Here is a 17758-nt window from a genome sequence, read left to right on the forward strand (position 1 = left end):
GAAAATTTCATCCATCCACTTACAGGTAGTCCTCAAGTTATGACAGTAATTGGGACTGGAATTTCCATTGCTAAGTGATGCGGTGGTAAAGCGCGATGCCACGTGGCCACATTGCTTAGCAACAGCAGTCCCTGTTACCGTCGCTAACCAAATTCCACCGGTTGTTAGCTGAGGACCCACTCCAATCCAAGCCAGTCCCTCCCAGCCCCAAGCCTTGGTATTTTTTCCTAGCCTTCCAACAGCTGAAGCCCTCTTTCAGCTGGCCCAAGAGGCTTGCCAAGAGAGGCCACAGAAGGCCTCCTCAACCTACCTTCCGCCTTCATGTAGTGCACCGAGTAGGCAATCACTTTGTCCGAATTATAAAGCGGCCTCTCCCAAGCCAGGAGGATGGCCGAGCTTGACATTGTTTCTGCGTGAACATTGCAAGGCGCGCTGGGTCGGTCTTCAGAGAGAACCACTGTCAGGCGTGCCCTGGAAAGGACAGACCCTTGGCTGTTCTCGGCCACACACTGGTAGATAGCATCGTCTTCAGGGATGATCTGGTTGATCACCAATTTACTGGAAAGGTGAAGAGGGAAGGCATTGGAAGGGAGCCAGACCAGGCAGGTGAGAAGCAAACAACGGCTCAGACAGGTAAAGCAGAAGGTCAGCTCAGAAAAATGTGAATCAACGTGGGCTATCAAGAATAATTGTCTTGTAATTCTTGCCCACACGAAGAAGTCCTGGGAGGTGAGTGGGCAAGTACTCTTGTCGTGCTGATAAATGAACACCATTATTCTGCACATCAAATTCCCATCCAAATGGAGCAGCAGGTATGTCGTGCACATCTTGAAGACACACACCCCTACCCAGAGGGAAGAGCGTTGTTCCCATTCCCCCAAGAGCAGGCCTCACCCTCACCCTGTGCTCCACCTCTGCCCCATGCCTTGGCTGGGCCACCCCTTCTTATGCAAGAACCAGGCTGGCAAGCATCCCCACCTGTTGTACATCTTAATTCTGCCATTGGAATGGATCTTCCGGCCATTCTTCAGCCAGGATATCTTGGGGGTTGGAATGCCTTCTGCCTGGCAGGCAAAACGGGCTGTGCCAGCTCGGGGCCTGGTCAAGCTTTCTGGCCACTCCACAAAGGCAGGGGGGGCTGCAAGAGAGGAGACTGCATTTGACCTTGAGCAGGACCCATTTCTCCTTCTCCCTTTCTCATGCAACCTTCACCATTATTTCAAACTGCACATCCCTTCTGTGCTTGTCTGGGATCCAGGCAAAACATCTCTGACGGATCCTCCTCCTCTTCCTCCGGAAAGCCTGGCCCACATAAGGGAGGACGCCTGTGCAACTTCTCAAAAACAACCCCTCTGACCACAAGTCCCATCTTCCACCCCAAATCCAAGCTGGCAGGACCTCATCTGGACCTTCCTGGCTCCCTTCGCTTTCTCCTTCAGCAGAGGAGATTCCGGGCCCCGTGCAAGCGGTGGGATCAAGCTCCTGCCCAGAGCTGAAACTGCCCCCAGCCCACTGCCCCTCACCTAGCACCATAAGTGTTGCCATCGCAGTGGTGAAGTTGCGTGTGCCAGGGATTGTAGCACGGCAAACGTACACACCAGAGTGTTGCACCTTCACGTCTGAGATCATGAGGTTCCCATTTCCAAGCACCCGGGTGTTGAAAACATCAATGGACTTGAGGTCTGTTGGGAAGGAACATGTCAACCGTCCACCTTGGTTTGTGATGGCTCACATCCCGGGCTGCCAGGTCCCGCCTAGGATCTCTGTGAAGTGGAAGCTGCCTCCCATAACCCCAAGACTTATTGGAATGTCTGCTTCCCCAGTCTGGCGCTGGAGAAGTCCCGAGTGCTGAGTTTCCCTTCTGCACAAATGCCAGCAGATCCCCAACTCCCTTGGTAGCAAAGGCTCTGATCCACAGCACTCGCCTCTTCCCCGCTGATGCTGCCCAGCAGTTGCAAGCCTGCCACTACCACTTTCCCCTCATCAGGATGCACAAGGCCTGCACAACTGGCTGATACTGCAATGTTGAGAAGCATTTAGCAGACAACAAGCCATTTTTAACTTCCTCTCCTCAATGGACCCTTTCCAGATAGCTTGGATGGCGGGGAGCTTCTGCCATGTGACTTGGCAAATGACCCTGAGTTGCCCACCGGCTGGGGAAAGCTGGTGATGCCTACCATCTGCCCAGAAATGACTGTCCCCTCCAGTGCAAGCCTTCCTTTCCAGCTTTGGGGGCACCACCCGAGAACTTCAAAGGGACAGTTACCCTTTTTGTGTGCCAACCTGTGGGCAGCAACGATGAGCTTGGCACACTCAGCAGGGCCTTTTCCACCTACTCTCCCTTGTCCCACCTGCAAGCTGTGGCACCTTTCATTCCCCCAAAAGGCCACCTGCAGACGTGCCACAACTCACCAAGTCGACTCCAGGACACAATCGGTTTTGGATTCCCGACGGCAACACACTCGAAGATGACCGTTTGGTGAAGAGAAGCCGTGACATTTTGGGGGCCAGCTATAATGGACGGCTTATGGAAAAGCTTCGTATTGGAAACTACTGGAAAAAAGTTCAAAAAGCATTAAATAGAAATGTGTCATCCACACACCACACGTGAACAATTTTAAGCCTCAGGAATGAAATTATGGAGGGAAGGACTTGGGTGAGGACCATCTTCCCACCTGGCACACCAGGAGACCGAGCATCCCTGTTTGCTGACAGCAATGTCAGAAAGTCTGCCAGCAGCAAGATTTTCTGGATACCTGGGACAACTGTGAGCGTCGCCTCACCACTCTTCCGCCGGCCAGCAACTGTCGTAGCAACACAACGGTAACTCCCTGCGTCTCTTGACCGAACACTGTAGATCTGTAGCACTCCTGATGGCAGCACAGTTATCCTGGAAGAAGGGGATGGGGAAGAAAGTAGATCTGTACTTCCAGGGGGTCTGCCTTCCCTGCCTGGTGCCCTCCAAGTCAGTCAGGCTGCTTTTGGTCAGAGCCAGCTGAGGGGTCTCGGAGCTACAATCCCACAACGCCTGGAACCGCCCCGCTGGGGAAAGCTGCAATGTGGAATCAGTATTTTGGAAGGCAGAATCACATCCTCCAGTGTGCACACAGAGCATCTCTGCATTTTCTAGTCTAATTTAAGCTCAAGGTACCTGCCTCAAGTGTCCCTCTTCCTTCTGTTCTCTCAAAATCAAAATGGGTAATGTCTGTCTGAAGCTCACAACTGCATCTTGTGGATGGTGCAGTCAGGCTCTCGCACTTCAAAACGGTTTGAGTGTCACTGCAGTACCAAAGATGGGTGCTGGACCCAGGCCCAAGGAGAGCTGAACTTCTCACCCTTCTCAGCCACAGTCCACCCTTCCTCCCTGCCTCCCCTCATAGGGTTATTGTGCAGGTTAAAAGGGAGATGCGCCCATGTCCTGCCCCTGACATTGAGAGGTTCTTAGGAGAGAATCAAAAAGCCTTACCTGTCTGCATCCATCAGCAGAGCTGTCCGGTTCACCTCCCAGGTGATAATGGCTGGAGGGTTGGCAGGGATTTTGCAGGCAAATCTGGCCACGCTCCCTTCGTGGACCTCACTGGGAAGAGGCTGGACTTCAAATGCAGAGATGGCTGCAAGGAGGGAGGAGGGGAAAGGCTGAGCCGGTGGGGAAGAGGGAACCTTCCCTTTTTCAGACCTCAACACGGAGGAGAGAGAAGGTCTGTTGAACGAAAGAAGGTGACTCTGCTGCGCATTAACAGCAGCACATTTTAGTGAATTTAAGAAAGCCCGACAACACAACCTATCCAATGAGCTGGCGGTTAAAAGCTGCAGCTTAGGGACAATATAATTCCCCACCAAGGACCTTTCACTCCGAGGGAGTTCTTTCTGAAGGTGGCCAGGAGGCCCTTTGGGAGTCAGCTGGTCACCAGGGCCCTTCTGGGGGAGGCCAGCCCCCTCTTCTAACAGTCCCTCCTTCCAGCCCTGCCCCTCCCTGGCCAGGAGCCTTATAGCACTGCTAAGCTGTGCATCAATAAACTCCAGTACTGCTGATAAGAGGGCGCCTTATCAGCAAGGTCCTCCCAAGGGCCAGGAGGCCTCGGGGCCTGTGCAGACACCTCCGGGTCAGTTGAGCTGGCCAGGCTAGCCTTCTGGTGCAGCCAGTGGAGGAACAGCTTTGCTTGCACGCCAGAGCCCTAGAGTCTCTCTCCAGCACAATATTCTTCGCTTCTTTGCTGGATAGCCAACTTGTTCGTCATTTTGTAAAGAAATGCACCAACGCACCAAAGAAGAGACACAGCTACAGCGCCAGTCAGTCACAGAGAGCCCCCGGTGTCCCCCACAGAGCTCCTTTTGAACTGGAAAGGAGAACTGGACCACAGGAAGCAAGCAGTTGCATGCGAGTGTCTGGCCTGGCCATTCTCCTTCCTTCTTCCTCCACTTGCGAGAAGAAACATGCCAGAGAGTCTGCTTTAGAGCAATAGCCATCGGTCTCTCCTGGAACACCAATGTGGTGCACAGCCGTGGTTCCCACTGCAGGGAGAGGTTTGATGTGCACCTCTGGGCTCATTCTGAAATAAAATGGGTGCCGTCCTCTCAGCCCGGTCCCTTGTGGGCGAGGGCCAGGAGAAGCAGCCAACCATGTGGCCACCCAGTCAACATCCCAGTCCAAGCAGCCCCGTGGATGGGAGCAGCCGGAAGGGCCTCCCCAGGTCAGAGGAAGAGTGAGCTCTTAGCAGCTGTCGCCTTCACATGAGGAGGAGCTTCCCATGGAGGTAGGGCACCTACCCCTTCCTTGGAGGCCCATACAAAATGCTTGGGGAGGGGTTGACTACAGCCCTCCCAGCTCCTTCTGTCCAGTCACCATTTCCACCAGGCTGGGAATTCTGGAAGTTGCAGCCCTGGCATGACTAAGGGACCAATTTAAACCCTCTCAGCTCCCCAAAGGCACCCCGATCCTTTGCATGTACAAAAGCAGGAGACAGCCGGCTCTCACGCTGGGTGCATGGAGGCACTGCCAGGCAAGTGGCACCATGACCACCAATAAAGTTGCATTAAAAGTCTTCTCAGAGTTATACATGATTTAAGAAATGACGTCTTTCCTTAAAAGTTGCTATTGAACTGTACGCAATGGACAAAACAGGGGTCGTGTGTTAGAACAGCCCAAAGGCCAGGACTTCACAGGCATCAGAGACAGAAGGACCCCCTTTTCCCTTCAGGAGAGCACTGCAACCCCCTCCACGGGATCCACCTCCCTTTCTCCCCACCACCACCCCACCGCCAGGGAAAATTGGCCCTTTCAGTGTGTGCAGCAAGCATCACTCTCCTTTGGGGGTATTGGGTAAGCCCCACAAAAGAACAGCTCCTAGGAAAGAGCAAAGGGGGTAATTGCCCCCAGGAACCACCCTCCTTGTCCAGCAGCGCAGAGGCCCCTTCACAGAGTCCAAGGGGTCCCTGGCCCAAGGGGAAGGACTGCCAATGCCCCAGCGCTGTCCCTGGTGCTCTGGAAGTTGTCACTGGAATGGGGATTGCGCAGCACCTCTGCTATACCTCTCTCTCTCACACAAGTTGCATGCACGCATGCACATAACACCAGCCTTCTGAGAGGAAGGCAGCATGCAACCATCACGTGGGGATAGAATGGAGGCAGCAGAGTGGCCAAAGAGGAAGACACCCAGGGAAGACCTCCCTGGAGAAGGGACCGGAACAAGGCCTCTGAGAGGTCACCCACATTCCAACCAGCCTGCTCTGCTCTGCTCTGCTGCGGCAGGGCTGCCAGAAGTGTGAATGTGGGTGCCGTGAAACACGATCAAAGCACGATGGACTGGTTTTTCTGCCTTGTGCTTCCCTTTGAGAGGCTAAGAGGCATAAATCAGTCTTGCCAGAGAGACAGGGACACAAAGCTTCCATCGATGAATAGGAAGGGGCATTCCAGATGCAATAAGCAGGGAAGGAGGGTCCAAGCCATCTGTCCCTTCTGCCAGGCCCCATTCATCACCTCTGCCTGGGCAGATCTCGGCAGGCCCACTGCGAGTGCTGGGGGGACCACTTCATGCGGGCCTTGTGGCCGGCTGTAGGAGGCTGACCCACGAGGAGCAGGGCCAGCTCTGGGTGGCCTGGAGTTCTATCGCCTCTGCCATAGGTCAGCAGCCCCTTGGGAGGACAAAGAAAGGAAGGGCAACCCAGCCACTCCCAAGGGATGCCAACGGAGGAGGGATGAGGGTCCCTTGGTGCAGACCCTTTCCACCCAGAGCCTCACCCGGACACCCCCAGGTGGCATTTGGTCACCTGCTTCTTCGCACAAGGGTGGCTCCCTCCGATGGCAGCCATAGCAAATGCCCAGAGAGTAGCTGAGGCTTACCAAGAAAAGATGCTCAGCAAACACTGTCCCTTTCCAAGCAGCAAGGCTGCAGCTGCAGATGCCTCCTCCCCTCCTCCTTTCTCGACGAGCATGAAGCGGTTTTCTCCCCGCCAAAAGACAGATGGTCCCTCGGAGGCAGGGTGTGTGGCCAGCTGCACTCACAGGACTTGGTGTCCCTGGGCAGCGCGATGGACTCTGGTTTGGCAGGGGCACGCGGGAAGGCCTCTCGCGGCAGAACAGGAGGGCCCAGCCCTCCCAGTGGGGTCTGGGGCTGCAGGGGACAGGGCAGGCTGGATCCCAGGAGCACCACCCCCAGGCACACCCCCCATGTGGGTCTTGCTCTCAGACCACAAGGCACTGTTGCAACGGGTGTTGCAGACTCTCGCTGTCGGCCTTCATCGGCCACGTGTAAAAGGAAGGAGAGGGTCCCGAGCCCCCACATCCTGTGTAACCCCACACAGAGGGAACATCAGCCTGAGAACCAGCCCCCAAGGGGAAGTGCCAGGATCCTCCCGCCGAGCCCGAAAGGAGAGAATCCAGCACGGCCCAAAGGGCCAGGCAGAGCTGGCTGGCCGACTGATGGGTGGGCCAGGCCCCACCAGGGCCTTGTTCCTGCTCGACAGAGGGGGCAAAGTCCCCTCCATCATGGCCCTTCCGAAAGACCAGGATCCAGCCCCATCCAAGCAAGGGCTTGCGGCCAGGAGGGGCAGAAATGGCCTGTGCCTCAGAGAGTCCCTGAATCCACAAATCGACTAACCAATGTTCCTCACTCCAAACCCTTGGGAAAAGCAGAGCAAGGAGCACAGCTCTGTTGAGCTGGAGGGAGGGGGGCAGAGAACATCTGTTAAAAGACATGCCCCCACCAACTAGCCTTTGAAATCTGCACTAGCTTCTGATCACAAAGCCTGCAGCATCAGGGTGAAAGGAAGGGAAGGATGCATCCTCGAAGCACAGGGCTGGCGTGACAACCATGGAAACTTCCCTGGCTGCCCTTTCTGGAAATGGTGTGGCCAATTCCCCAAAACACGAGGGGAACGAATGTGTGTTGCATGGCACACAACAGCATTTTCCTGAGGAAAAATCTCTCAGGCGATGTCTGTCTAAACCAGGCTAGGCGAGATGTGCAGAGGGGCCTCAAAGGTCCTGCAGGGCTGGCCTTCGTGCGAAACAGCAAAGGTTGCTGTCCGGGGCCCCTTGGACAGGAAGGATCACCCCCTTGAAACGGGAGCTGTCCATCCCTTTGTGGGGCTGGAGAAGAGGCCCGCCCTAAATCTTCTTTGATGGAAGGCCAAGCTGGGCAGGGGCTCTGGCGACCCCAGAGCAATCCACTCTGCCGGAGCCCCCCTCTTTTGACCAGATGAATAGCCTTCCTTGGCAATGCTTCTCCCCCCCCCCAAACTCTCAACAAAAGAATGTGAATCTGGACACTGGAGGGAACCAAGGGTCAGCGGCCCCTCCGTGGCCAAGCCAGGACCCCAGAGTTTCCTGCCGCTGGCCAGAGCAGGACAAGCAAAGAGGCTGCCCAGCCCTTCAAAGTGTGGCCTAGGGTTCCAGAGGTCAGCCGGGAGCCCTGGCAACGCTGTCCCTGGCCCATGGGAATGCCTGGCGCACTCACCCAGGGTGGGCTCTGCGAGGCCAGGCAGCTTTTGTCTCTTGCAACCAGACCAGCAGTGGGGGGGGGGGAATTTAAGCCAAAAGACCCTCCTCTAAGGACACTGTTACCTCTGAGGCCACATTTTAGTTGAAAGCCCTGCAACCTAAGAGCACATTTGTTCTGTGTATGCATGCATTAGGGCATAATTAAAGCTGGCCCTTCCTTTGATCTAGGAAGGAACAGTGTTTTGTGTTGATATAACATTGCAAGGACTAAAGAGGAAATAAGCATTAATGATGATTAAGAAACTATCCTTTTTGCAACGTTCTGAAGTAGACTGTTAGGATTAAAATGAGTCTTCCTTTCCCAATCTGCTTCTTGCAGTGTGGATTGCCCCCGTTTGGGGTATCCCTTAGCCAACAGGGCTAAGCAACACACAACACTCCACCCCCACCCCAGCAGCTATGCTAATTTCTGTCTTTCAATTCCAACAGGTTTTGAATTATTGGTTTTTGATCACCAGAGACTCTAACCCAGTACAAGCAGATCAGGAGGCCTTGGCCCTTCTCTTATTCAGGGCCAACCCACAATGGGAGTTTTGGATTTACAACAGGGAACACGTTTTTTCAAGCATGAATCCATACCATTTGGGAAACGGAAAGACAGCTTCATGCTTCTCTGGGAAAAGTATCATGTTGGGAGGTACAGAGGATGCTGTTACCTACATTGGCTGAAAAGGGGACACAGGGAGAGAGCCTTTGGTTGGGCCCCTATCCCCCAACTGCACTCCCGGTGGATAATAGGGGCGCTGAACAGTACCTATAGTTTTCCCATGAAGAATGTCAGAAATGTATGGAAGGAGGTGCATTTTAAAGACTCCCCAGCCAAACCACAAGTAAAGGATCGGGATTTTCCACCTGAAAGGGAGGGGGCATGTGTGCTTCTGCCCAGAAAGCTTTGACCTTTGACCTGGGTCTGTGGCAGCAAAGAAGCTGCTCACAAATGTGCAAGCAAAGAGGCAGAAATCAGTACATTCATTTAATCTAGAGTACCCGGATAGAGGCTCATGCAATAAAGGCCCAAATATCCCCATTGTTTCAAGGGCAGCGTATTGCCTTTGTGGGTTTTTAACAGAACATTCAGCTACCCCCCTCTGCTTCTTTACTCAGAGACCGCTGACTGGGATCTGCTTGCTTGACGGAGTTGCCTGTTTAAATACTCCCAGTCAGCCGCTGTGATCTCACAGAACCTCAGAAGCAGATTATCCAAGGAGAACCACAGGGACCCACTCACTGATTCCTGCCAAGCTGTACCCTTATGAAGGTTCAGAGATGTATGCAAGACTTCAAAGGAGCCGGAAGTGGAGAATACCCTGCACCAAGCTCTTGGGCCAATATGGGGGTGGGGTGGGGAGAATCTTCAGAAGACGCCCCCTGCACCACCTGCATAATTGTATGTGGGAGATACCTGTTCCTCCTTCCACCTTTCCAGCAGGACACCTTCCTGGCCCCAGGAAGCCAAAAGCAGCACAGCCTGGCAGTTGTGCCCCTCCCCCCCAGTTCACTTATTTCACGCACCCCTCAAGCGGCCCCCTGCTGCTTGCGCTGGGGCCAAAAGCAGGAATCCAGACCACCAGGCAGCCACGCTGTTCCCAGCCAACAGGGGAGCAGCTGAAAATGCTTCAAAGGCGACTCTCCTGCAGGAGCCCAGCAAAGCTGGTCTGGAGTATTTAGGGACAGTCCATCCCCTGCCTGGAAGCCTAGCAGTTCCTCCCTGCCTTGTTTTGTCCTCTTATTTTTCACAAAATCTTTTAAAGGGGGAAGCGCAGAAAGCCACAAATGCCTCTTTCCTGGTCTTGCAAGGGCACTCGACGCGGCTAGCAATTGAAAAAAGTGAAACAACCCTAAAGCGCTTAACACATCTTATGGCAAAGTAAACACCAGCTGTCACCTAATCCCAACTGAAAAGTCCATGGAAGAGAGGGCCAGAGGCTCTGGAGCAGCACAGGAAGAGACCCGCTCCCTGCTTAGCAGGCCCTTGGCTGGTTGGGCCTTCAAGGGTCAAAACCTTAAATTATGTCCAGGAAAGACCTCTGATACGGGTATTGCCCGCTCCCATGTGGCAGGCTAGCCAGCAGCCCATCTGCTACCCTTCACATCAGCTAATGCTCTAGACCTTCCTCCCCAGGTGTGGGAACCCATCGCTTAGGGCCAGGGGAGAGGATCCTTTGCTCTCCCCCTCCAGCAAGACAGCCAAGGCTGCTCACCACTCACTGGCAAACGTTTCCGGTCCAAGACAACCACCTGCTAGCCATGCACCATCCCCTAAGCCCAATGCAAACAGGCCATTTTACGGCATATTGCCACGAGGCAACCAACCAGCAGAACCTCTCACTTGGGGCAGAACATGCCAGCGGCCTCCCCAAGTGGGTAACCCCGCATGAGATGAGTGACTTCCGGCAGCCCTGACAATAGTCTGAACCCCCGCCCCCCCAAGCAAACAGCAAGATTGTGCTTAGGAAACAGGCACCAAATCAGAACGGGGAATTAATCAAATGTCTTGCTGGCAATGACACAGGGACATATCAAGTCTGATACAAATCCAATCAGACTTGACATTCTGCTCCAGACAAAGGCTCTTCCCTCCTTCTCTCTGAAGAATGCTAACCACCAGAAACATCCCCCTCGGCCCTAACGGCTCCCAATCTGCTGCCAGCACAGGTTTAGGCTCAGCTCTGCCTCCATGGAGGCTAGCGAAGTGCCTTCTTTAGCAGGCCGGGATTCAGATGAGACCACTTGGACCAGCAGATCTGCCTTCGCACACGGGGAAGGCTTTCGGTGCAAGAGCACAGCAGGGCAGTCCCACCTTCCTCCCAGCAGACCCGAGTCAAGCCTGCTCAGTGGCTGCAGCATCCAGATGCCACCTCACTTGCTCGGGCAGCAGAGAAAATATTCAGCAGCAAAACAAAAGCCAGTGCAGTGTTGTTCATTTACCCACCAGTACAATATACAGCCCTTAATGGGCCAATGAGGAACAATTGCTCCTAGTTTTGCTTAGGAGCCACCAACCATGGCAAAAAAGACGACTCACAAAACCCACCCGGGGGAAGGAGGAGGTGGGAATCCAAATTAGATTTGAGGATAGGATGCTACTTTCTTCTTGCCATTGTCCTCTAATCATTTAACCCAATATTTCTCTTTTGTACTGGCAGCTGTTCCACCTTCCGTCCACAGCTATCCTCTGACCGACCATTTGTTTTCTTTCTTCCTCTGGCTACTTATTCAGGGCACCCTTTCTCTACACAGACAAAAAGCGCTTCGCTGATGGGTGGCCAGGCGTCAAACCCAAAAGCTCAGCATTTGGGCTAGCTGTCCAAAATGTACAAACATCACAGCCAGAAAGCTCTGCTTCTTCCCACCTCTTCCTTGACTTAACATTTGCTTTGACCGCAGCAAGTACGGCTGAGTGCCCGAAATGACTAGTGATAAAGATTAGGAGTAATTGACCCCAATTTAGCAGCTGGGGCAGAGAAAACAGTGCCAAACTGAAGCCAAGACAGCTGCTGGGGGCACTTCTGTGGCAACATTGCGGGCAGGAACTTTTTTGGGTGGTCAGCCCCAGCCGGGGTGGAGGAAAGGGTGCAGGGATCCCTCCCTGCCTTTGGACGTGCCCTTTAGCGACTGATGCCGTGGTTCTGTGGTGGATGAAAAGGCCCAGCTGTTAAGCGGAGAAGGAGGGAAGCTGGTCTGAGAGCCGGGGGTCCTGCTCAGGCCTTTCGGCAACTGCGGAGGGCAGGGGCACCCACAAGGCAACCAGAGAGCTGTGGGTGGCAGCCTGCAGATTCATTACCCCAAGCTGGTCAGGGGCAGCTGCGTTGACACCCCCCAGCAGCCGAATGGCTCCTCTAATCATTCCCGACCGGCACCAGTAAGCCACAGGAGCAGTCCTCGTTCTTCCAGCCTGATGTTTGCTCCACCGCCCAGACAAGCCAGAATCTGTTCATGCAAACCCAGAGGCTGAGGACAAACCCTGGATTAGTGTTCTGCAGTTAACATCTGCACCAGAGGGATGCTTAACCAGGCAAACATATCCCCACTCGCCTGCCTGGCCATCTGGGAAAAGACAAAGTGCCAGTGCGCAGCCAGAAATGGAAATGTTTATCAAGGGGGAAAAGAACCGGTTCTCCCTTTCCAGGCTTCAGGCTGTTGAGGCACAAAGCTCAAGATTTCTGTTCCTGTTCCCCCCTCTCATTCTCCAGGTCCCATAAAAGCTGCTGTTCCTGTGGACCTGAATTCCTATTTAATAGTTTGCATTAGGATTAAAACTGGTGTGATGTCCTTTCTGCTCTTATCTGGAAAGCTAAACCACATCCTGAGGTCATTTCAATGGCGGGGCGCGGGGTAGGGGGTGGAATAGGGGGTGCTTCTACTGGTGCTCTAGAAGGCTTTGAATAACAAACAAGGGGTAAAGGTTTGTATTCCAAACAGCCTGAAGTCTCACCAGGAGGCTAAAACAGATGAGAGACCCAATCAAGACCTCTGATTTTCCTTCCCTGCAACCTGCTCATCCTTGCTCAGAGCAATGCTCTGCTGGCACTGGAAAAGCAAGAAGAGACCAATAAGGTTATATTTCCTTGAACCTTAGAAAACAGTAAGTCTTAGAGGAAAAGGAATTCTCTAGAAGGATTTCTAGGTTGCAGCTGTCCTATGCCGCCATATCCAAACTTGAATCAGTCAATGCGACACCCAACCTTGTTGTTTTTACAGTATTGTTTTATCTTAGCTTGTTTATATTGTGTGTTTCTGATACCCATGGAACATGCTGCCACAAGATGATAGATGGCTTCAAAAGGGTTGAACAACTTCTGGGGTCTTTCAGCGGCTCCCAGTCTTGATGTCTGGGCGCTGCCCCCAGGCACAGGGGCAATCCGCTTCCACTCCTGGACGTGCAGGGCCAAGAGCAGAAGAGGATGCACCCGGTGGGCCCTGGTGCCAGATACAACAATGGCTAGATGGGCCCAGCCCTACTCCCAACCCTCCAATTGTTGTCTATACACTAGTGAGGAGGAACTGTGGCTGCTGAGCAGTTTAGAAATGTAGTTAAATAAATGAAACTGCCAATTTAAAGCAATTCTCCCTCTATCTAAAATACAGCACAGCTCTATTTTGAAATAATTTCAGAAGGATCTGCAGTTTTCAATGTGCAGTTTTCTCATTTAGTCTGAATCCTGGGTGTTGAAATGTCTGGTCATGGTGGGGTGACTTCCCCAGCCAAGCTAAAAAGGCTGTGGATATTGGCCCAACTCAGCTCCTGTTAAGACCACAGGCAGGGCCGCCTCAACTTCAAACAGGAGGCTTAATCTTCTGATATTAGCATTTTACCCTCACTTGGTGCCTCACAAAGAAAGTGCAGAAGAGGAATCTCCCCCCCTTCAATTACCCTGCTGTGTATTAGAAGCCGGCAGACATCTGCCCCCAACCTACCCCCAAAGCTATTAGCTTCAGCCAACTGCTATCTTATCTCTCGGGTCCCCCTCTAAAAGGGGAAGGTGAGGAAGAGATGCTGGGGAAGGGCAGCCTCCACTCCAGACCCTTCAGTTCTTCTCTTCCTTCTCTTCCAGGGAGAGCCAGCCAGCCCCTGGGGGCCTCTGCAGAGGCCTTGCCATCCCACCAGATCTGCTTTGATGGGCTCTCAAGATAAGGCTGGAGTGGCATGGCGGGGGTGGGGTGGGGGGGGAGGCCACTGCACACATTTGGACCCTGCATTCCTCAGGAACAATTCAGGGCAATCACTAACTTTGCAGAGGAGTTGACATGAAAAGCTCCAGCCAGTGAATGAGGGTCATCTGCTCTTTATCACAAGGGTAAACCTCACCCTGGCCAGTTTCTAACCTTTTAACCCAGTGAATTCTTAATTTGCACATGAATAATGGAATGGCTGCGGAGGGTGCAACAACACTCCTCTTCCCCAGCTAACGTTTTAGGCTTTTTGCGTGCTGAAGCCTTAAACTGCAGGGTAGATTATTAAAGTGTTAGATTTCCAAACTCAGTGCCCAGCATCACACTGTGAAACCCAGGGCACAGCAAGGTGCTGAAAGGCTTGAGCAAGAATCTACCCCTTGCTTCTCCAGGGGAGGGGAGGGGAGGGGAGGGGAGAAAGGCCCCTCCTCCACCTGCGGAGGATGCTGAGGTTCGGCTTGGCCACGAAGAAAGTCGTTTTATTCTTCAAGGCCGTAAAGTGGTCACAGACCAGGGAAAACTTTCCTTTCAGCACAAAATGCTGGAAAGTCACCCCCCACCCCCACCCCGAGATCCCTGCAGCAGACAACAGGCAGCCAGCTTAATTCCGATCTATGGAACTTAACCTAAAGCAGAGTTTGGGCCTTCTCACGTTCATGGCAGAAGTTATGAATCACTGGGGAATCACAGACTTTGGACAAACTTTAAGCACACAAGGAAACGACAGTTTAAAACCTTCAAATGCTATCAGCACAACACCACTTTGTGGAGGCAGGAGAACACTCCGTAGAGTTGGTTAACTGCTGGGCCTATGCATGTAGACACCCCAAAACTGTGTTGTCTTGTGCATCTGCAAAAGGCCTTGCCTGTCCCTGGTGCCTCTGAAAAGCTGAGGCAAAAGTCTAAGGTGGGGTGGAGGGTCTCCTTTATGCTCTCCTGAGAGTTCAGTGTGCTGCTGCTTTGGCCCCCACCCCATCATGCAACCCCACATTCTTCCAAGTTCTCTGGCTCCACATAACCCAAATAAGACATTTTCCCAGTTCCTGAAGTCATTAAGTGTCCCTTCACCCCATTTTCCACAAGGAAAGTACAGTCTCTAGGCCCCTCATCCATAAGCTACAAGGCTCAGTAGAAAGCAACTCCCAGGGAAGGCGAAGTGTTTGCCACAGGAAAGGCCACCCACCCCTCCCCTCCCCGGAAAGGCCAGCTCAGCTGCCAGATCAAAGAGGGCCATGGAGCCTTACAGGCGGTGTGGCTGGAACTTTCCTTCCATAACACCTTCCCCCCTCTCGGCCTGGCACCGCCCCTAAACCCAGCAGAGGAGTGTGGATGGGCAGGAAGGATTGCCCTGGTGCAGAGTCACAGCTGGATCCTGCTGCACTGGCTGGACCTGCTCCCTTGCAAAAGGGGGTGCTGGCTGAGCGGCCCTTCCTCCAAGCCTTGGGGAGCCCACCTATCCGCCCTCATTGCAAAGAGCTCCCTGATCACGGAGCAGCAGGAGCAGCTGGTGGAGAGGTACTCCCGGAGGATAAAATGGAATTCTGCAGCATTCCCAAGATCAGCTCCTCGGCACCAGTGTGAGGACCACGGCTTCTCCTGAGACGCAAAGGCAAGCAGGGATGGCAAACACTACCGCAAAATAGCTCCTTGGTACTCCTCTGCTGAATAACATGCAATCTCAACACCTTAGTTTACTTCCTGCGTTATTCGGCACCACAGGGGGGAGGGATATCTTTGAGGCTGAAAATGCAGTTGGAACAAAGAACAGCCGGCATCACAAGTCTGTAAAAAACAACCCTGCAATGATGGGGCTGCAGACCCAATGCAGCATTTCGTGCAACAACAGCAGCAGCAGCAGCAACAACAACAGAGAGACATTACCCAGAGACCCCAAAGGTATCTTTCTTCCTACCCACTTCATCCTTCTTACAGGACAGAGAAAGCAGAGAAAGTTCAGGGGAACTGAGAAGTTAACCCCTCAAAACAACACGCAGGTAGCCTCGTGGAAGCACTGCGTTGGTTTACCAGCAGGCAAGCATCTCAAAGGCACTTTCTGCGTTTTACAACCCATGGAAGAGGGGGAGACACATCCAGTAGTCCAGACAGGAGTGCCCAAGCAAGCAGAGTCTTCCATGCTTCCCAGAAGTAACCAGGGCCCCTTTTCTGCCCAGGGCCTGCCGGCCTGCCAGGCAGCTGCTATTCTTCTCAGCAGCCCTGAGACGTGGGCAGAGGCTCAAATGCTTTGAAAGTGCCACAGGATGGCAGCAAACCAACATCCTTAAACAGTGCTGGCCACCGCACTATCGCAGGTAGCTTTTAAAATCAGTTTGTGGAATGAGCCACAAGCCAAGATTTACAGATCACAAGCCAGGGTTCACACAACTTGGTAAGCCGCAAAAAGACAACTGTGATGGTGCAGCATAATCTCCCAGGCGCTTAAAGACCAAGCAACTTCGTGGGCCATCAACTTCAGGGGCTGGAGTCAGCCGGACGGGCCTCCCGTCCACGCAGCCCACTCTGGTGCCTCGCAGAGGAGAAGCAGATGCTGACTTGTGCCCAGAAGCAGCCACGTCGGGTGGCTGATGAGCAGCACCAGGCAATTGCAGGGCACTGAGCATGCCTGCTTCTTTGAAGCGCCCAGGGTGGACCCACCTGACCGAAACCCAGGAACCATGTCCAGGGTGTGCTGAAACAGGCAGCCCAAAGAAGTAAGGAAAACTTACTTGCAAAGGTCAGATGCGCTTTCTGGCTGAGGACGGCGCCATATTTATTCAGGGCCAAGCACTGGTAGAAGCCTCCGTCCAGCGCTTCACCTTTCCTCTTGCTCTCCAGCTCACTGATGTATAACGAGCCATTGGACAGAGAGTAGATCTGCTCATTTTCAGAAACCTTCACCCCATTTCTGAGCCATGTGATGGTGATGGGGACCTCACCACCGGCCAGGCAGTCTAAAACCACGGCTTCCTTTCTAGCAACAGTCATATCCTGAGGCTCTCGCAGGAAAAAGAGTTCGCTAAAGCTCCTTATCCCTATGAAAGTGAGAGCGAGAAAAGTAGAAAGCAAGGAGGAAAACGTTATTTTTGCCAGAGGCCTTTTACTCTGTTTTCCACCAAACGCCATCACACCCAGTCAGGAGGCACCGTGGTGGCCCAGCCCAGCAGAGCCGATCAGCCTTCCCGGGTCCTCCCTGGCAGACAGGTGTCTCGTGCGGGAGGAGGCTGGCTGGGAGAGAAAGAGAAAGGCCTTGCCGCTTCCCGACGGCTTCTCTTCCTCCTCCTCCGGACCATCAGCACTGATTTGTGAAATGGGGGCTCTAAGGCAGCTCACATCCTCTGGCGCTGCTGCCGTTGTTCTGAAAGTGCCCTTCCGGGAGGGGAGAGGATCGCGGGGCGGGGGGAGCAGTAGCCTCGAGGAGCGCTTCCCCGCATTTCTACAGGCAGCAGGGGGACCCCTCAGGTTCTTAATAACCTGCCTGCATTGGAAACAAGGTGACCCTTCTAAGCCAGCCACGGGGGGAGGCAACCCCAACCCCGAACGAGGGCGCCCAGCTGATGGTGACCAGATCAGAGGGGAAGGGAGAGCTTTTTCTACTGCAAGGACAAGATGGGGGCACAGGGCGAGCGGGGGGGGGGCGCAGGGACGGAGGTGCCTTTGCCGAGGAGCGGGCAGGCAGGCTGGACAGGACGGGGCACTCCCAGCCGACAAGAAGCGCGCGGCTCCCGGCCGGGATGAGGGACCGCTGCTTCGGCAACCGCGGCCAGGGCCGCGCCGGCGCGCTGCCAGGACAACAGCCTGGCCGGCACTGGACCGTCGAGCCCCCTGGCCGCGCTTCGAAGCGGAGCGTGCGAGTCTACCCGTCGGGGGCTGCCGAGGGGCCAGCCCCCAGGCCGCCCCCTCCGCGCCCGGCGAAGGTCTCCCGGGCAAGGCGCACCACGGTACGCACGTGCGCCCAGCGGAGCCGGCTCGGAAGGGGAGGCGAGGGGCGAGGAGAAGCGAGAGCGCGGAGCGGCCGCGACCGCCTCGCCTGCTCCTCCGGGCCAGCCGCCAGGGTTGGAGGGGCGCCGGCCGAGCGCCCGGCCAGACCGG

At 54.2% G+C, this 17758-nt stretch overlaps 1 protein-coding gene across 1 annotated transcript in view; it reads right to left on the reverse strand.

Moving 5' to 3' along the window:
• Positions 1–16792, reverse strand: part of PRTG (protogenin) — a 36783-nt gene extending 19991 nt beyond the window's left edge. Inside the window, exons 1-7 of the mRNA XM_063314325.1 lie at positions 16396–16792; positions 3467–3611; positions 2757–2890; positions 2413–2550; positions 1524–1682; positions 979–1138; positions 311–558 (exon numbers count right to left, since the gene is read on the reverse strand). Of these exons, the coding sequence (XP_063170395.1) occupies positions 311–558; positions 979–1138; positions 1524–1682; positions 2413–2550; positions 2757–2890; positions 3467–3611; positions 16396–16792 (1381 nt within the window). The remainder of the gene's footprint in view (positions 1–310; positions 559–978; positions 1139–1523; positions 1683–2412; positions 2551–2756; positions 2891–3466; positions 3612–16395) is intronic.
• Positions 16793–17758: the final 966 nt, after the last annotated feature.

The sequence above is a fragment of the Candoia aspera genome, chromosome 13 (assembly GCF_035149785.1).
Source record: "Candoia aspera isolate rCanAsp1 chromosome 13, rCanAsp1.hap2, whole genome shotgun sequence".
Lineage (NCBI taxonomy): Eukaryota > Metazoa > Chordata > Lepidosauria > Squamata > Boidae > Candoia > Candoia aspera.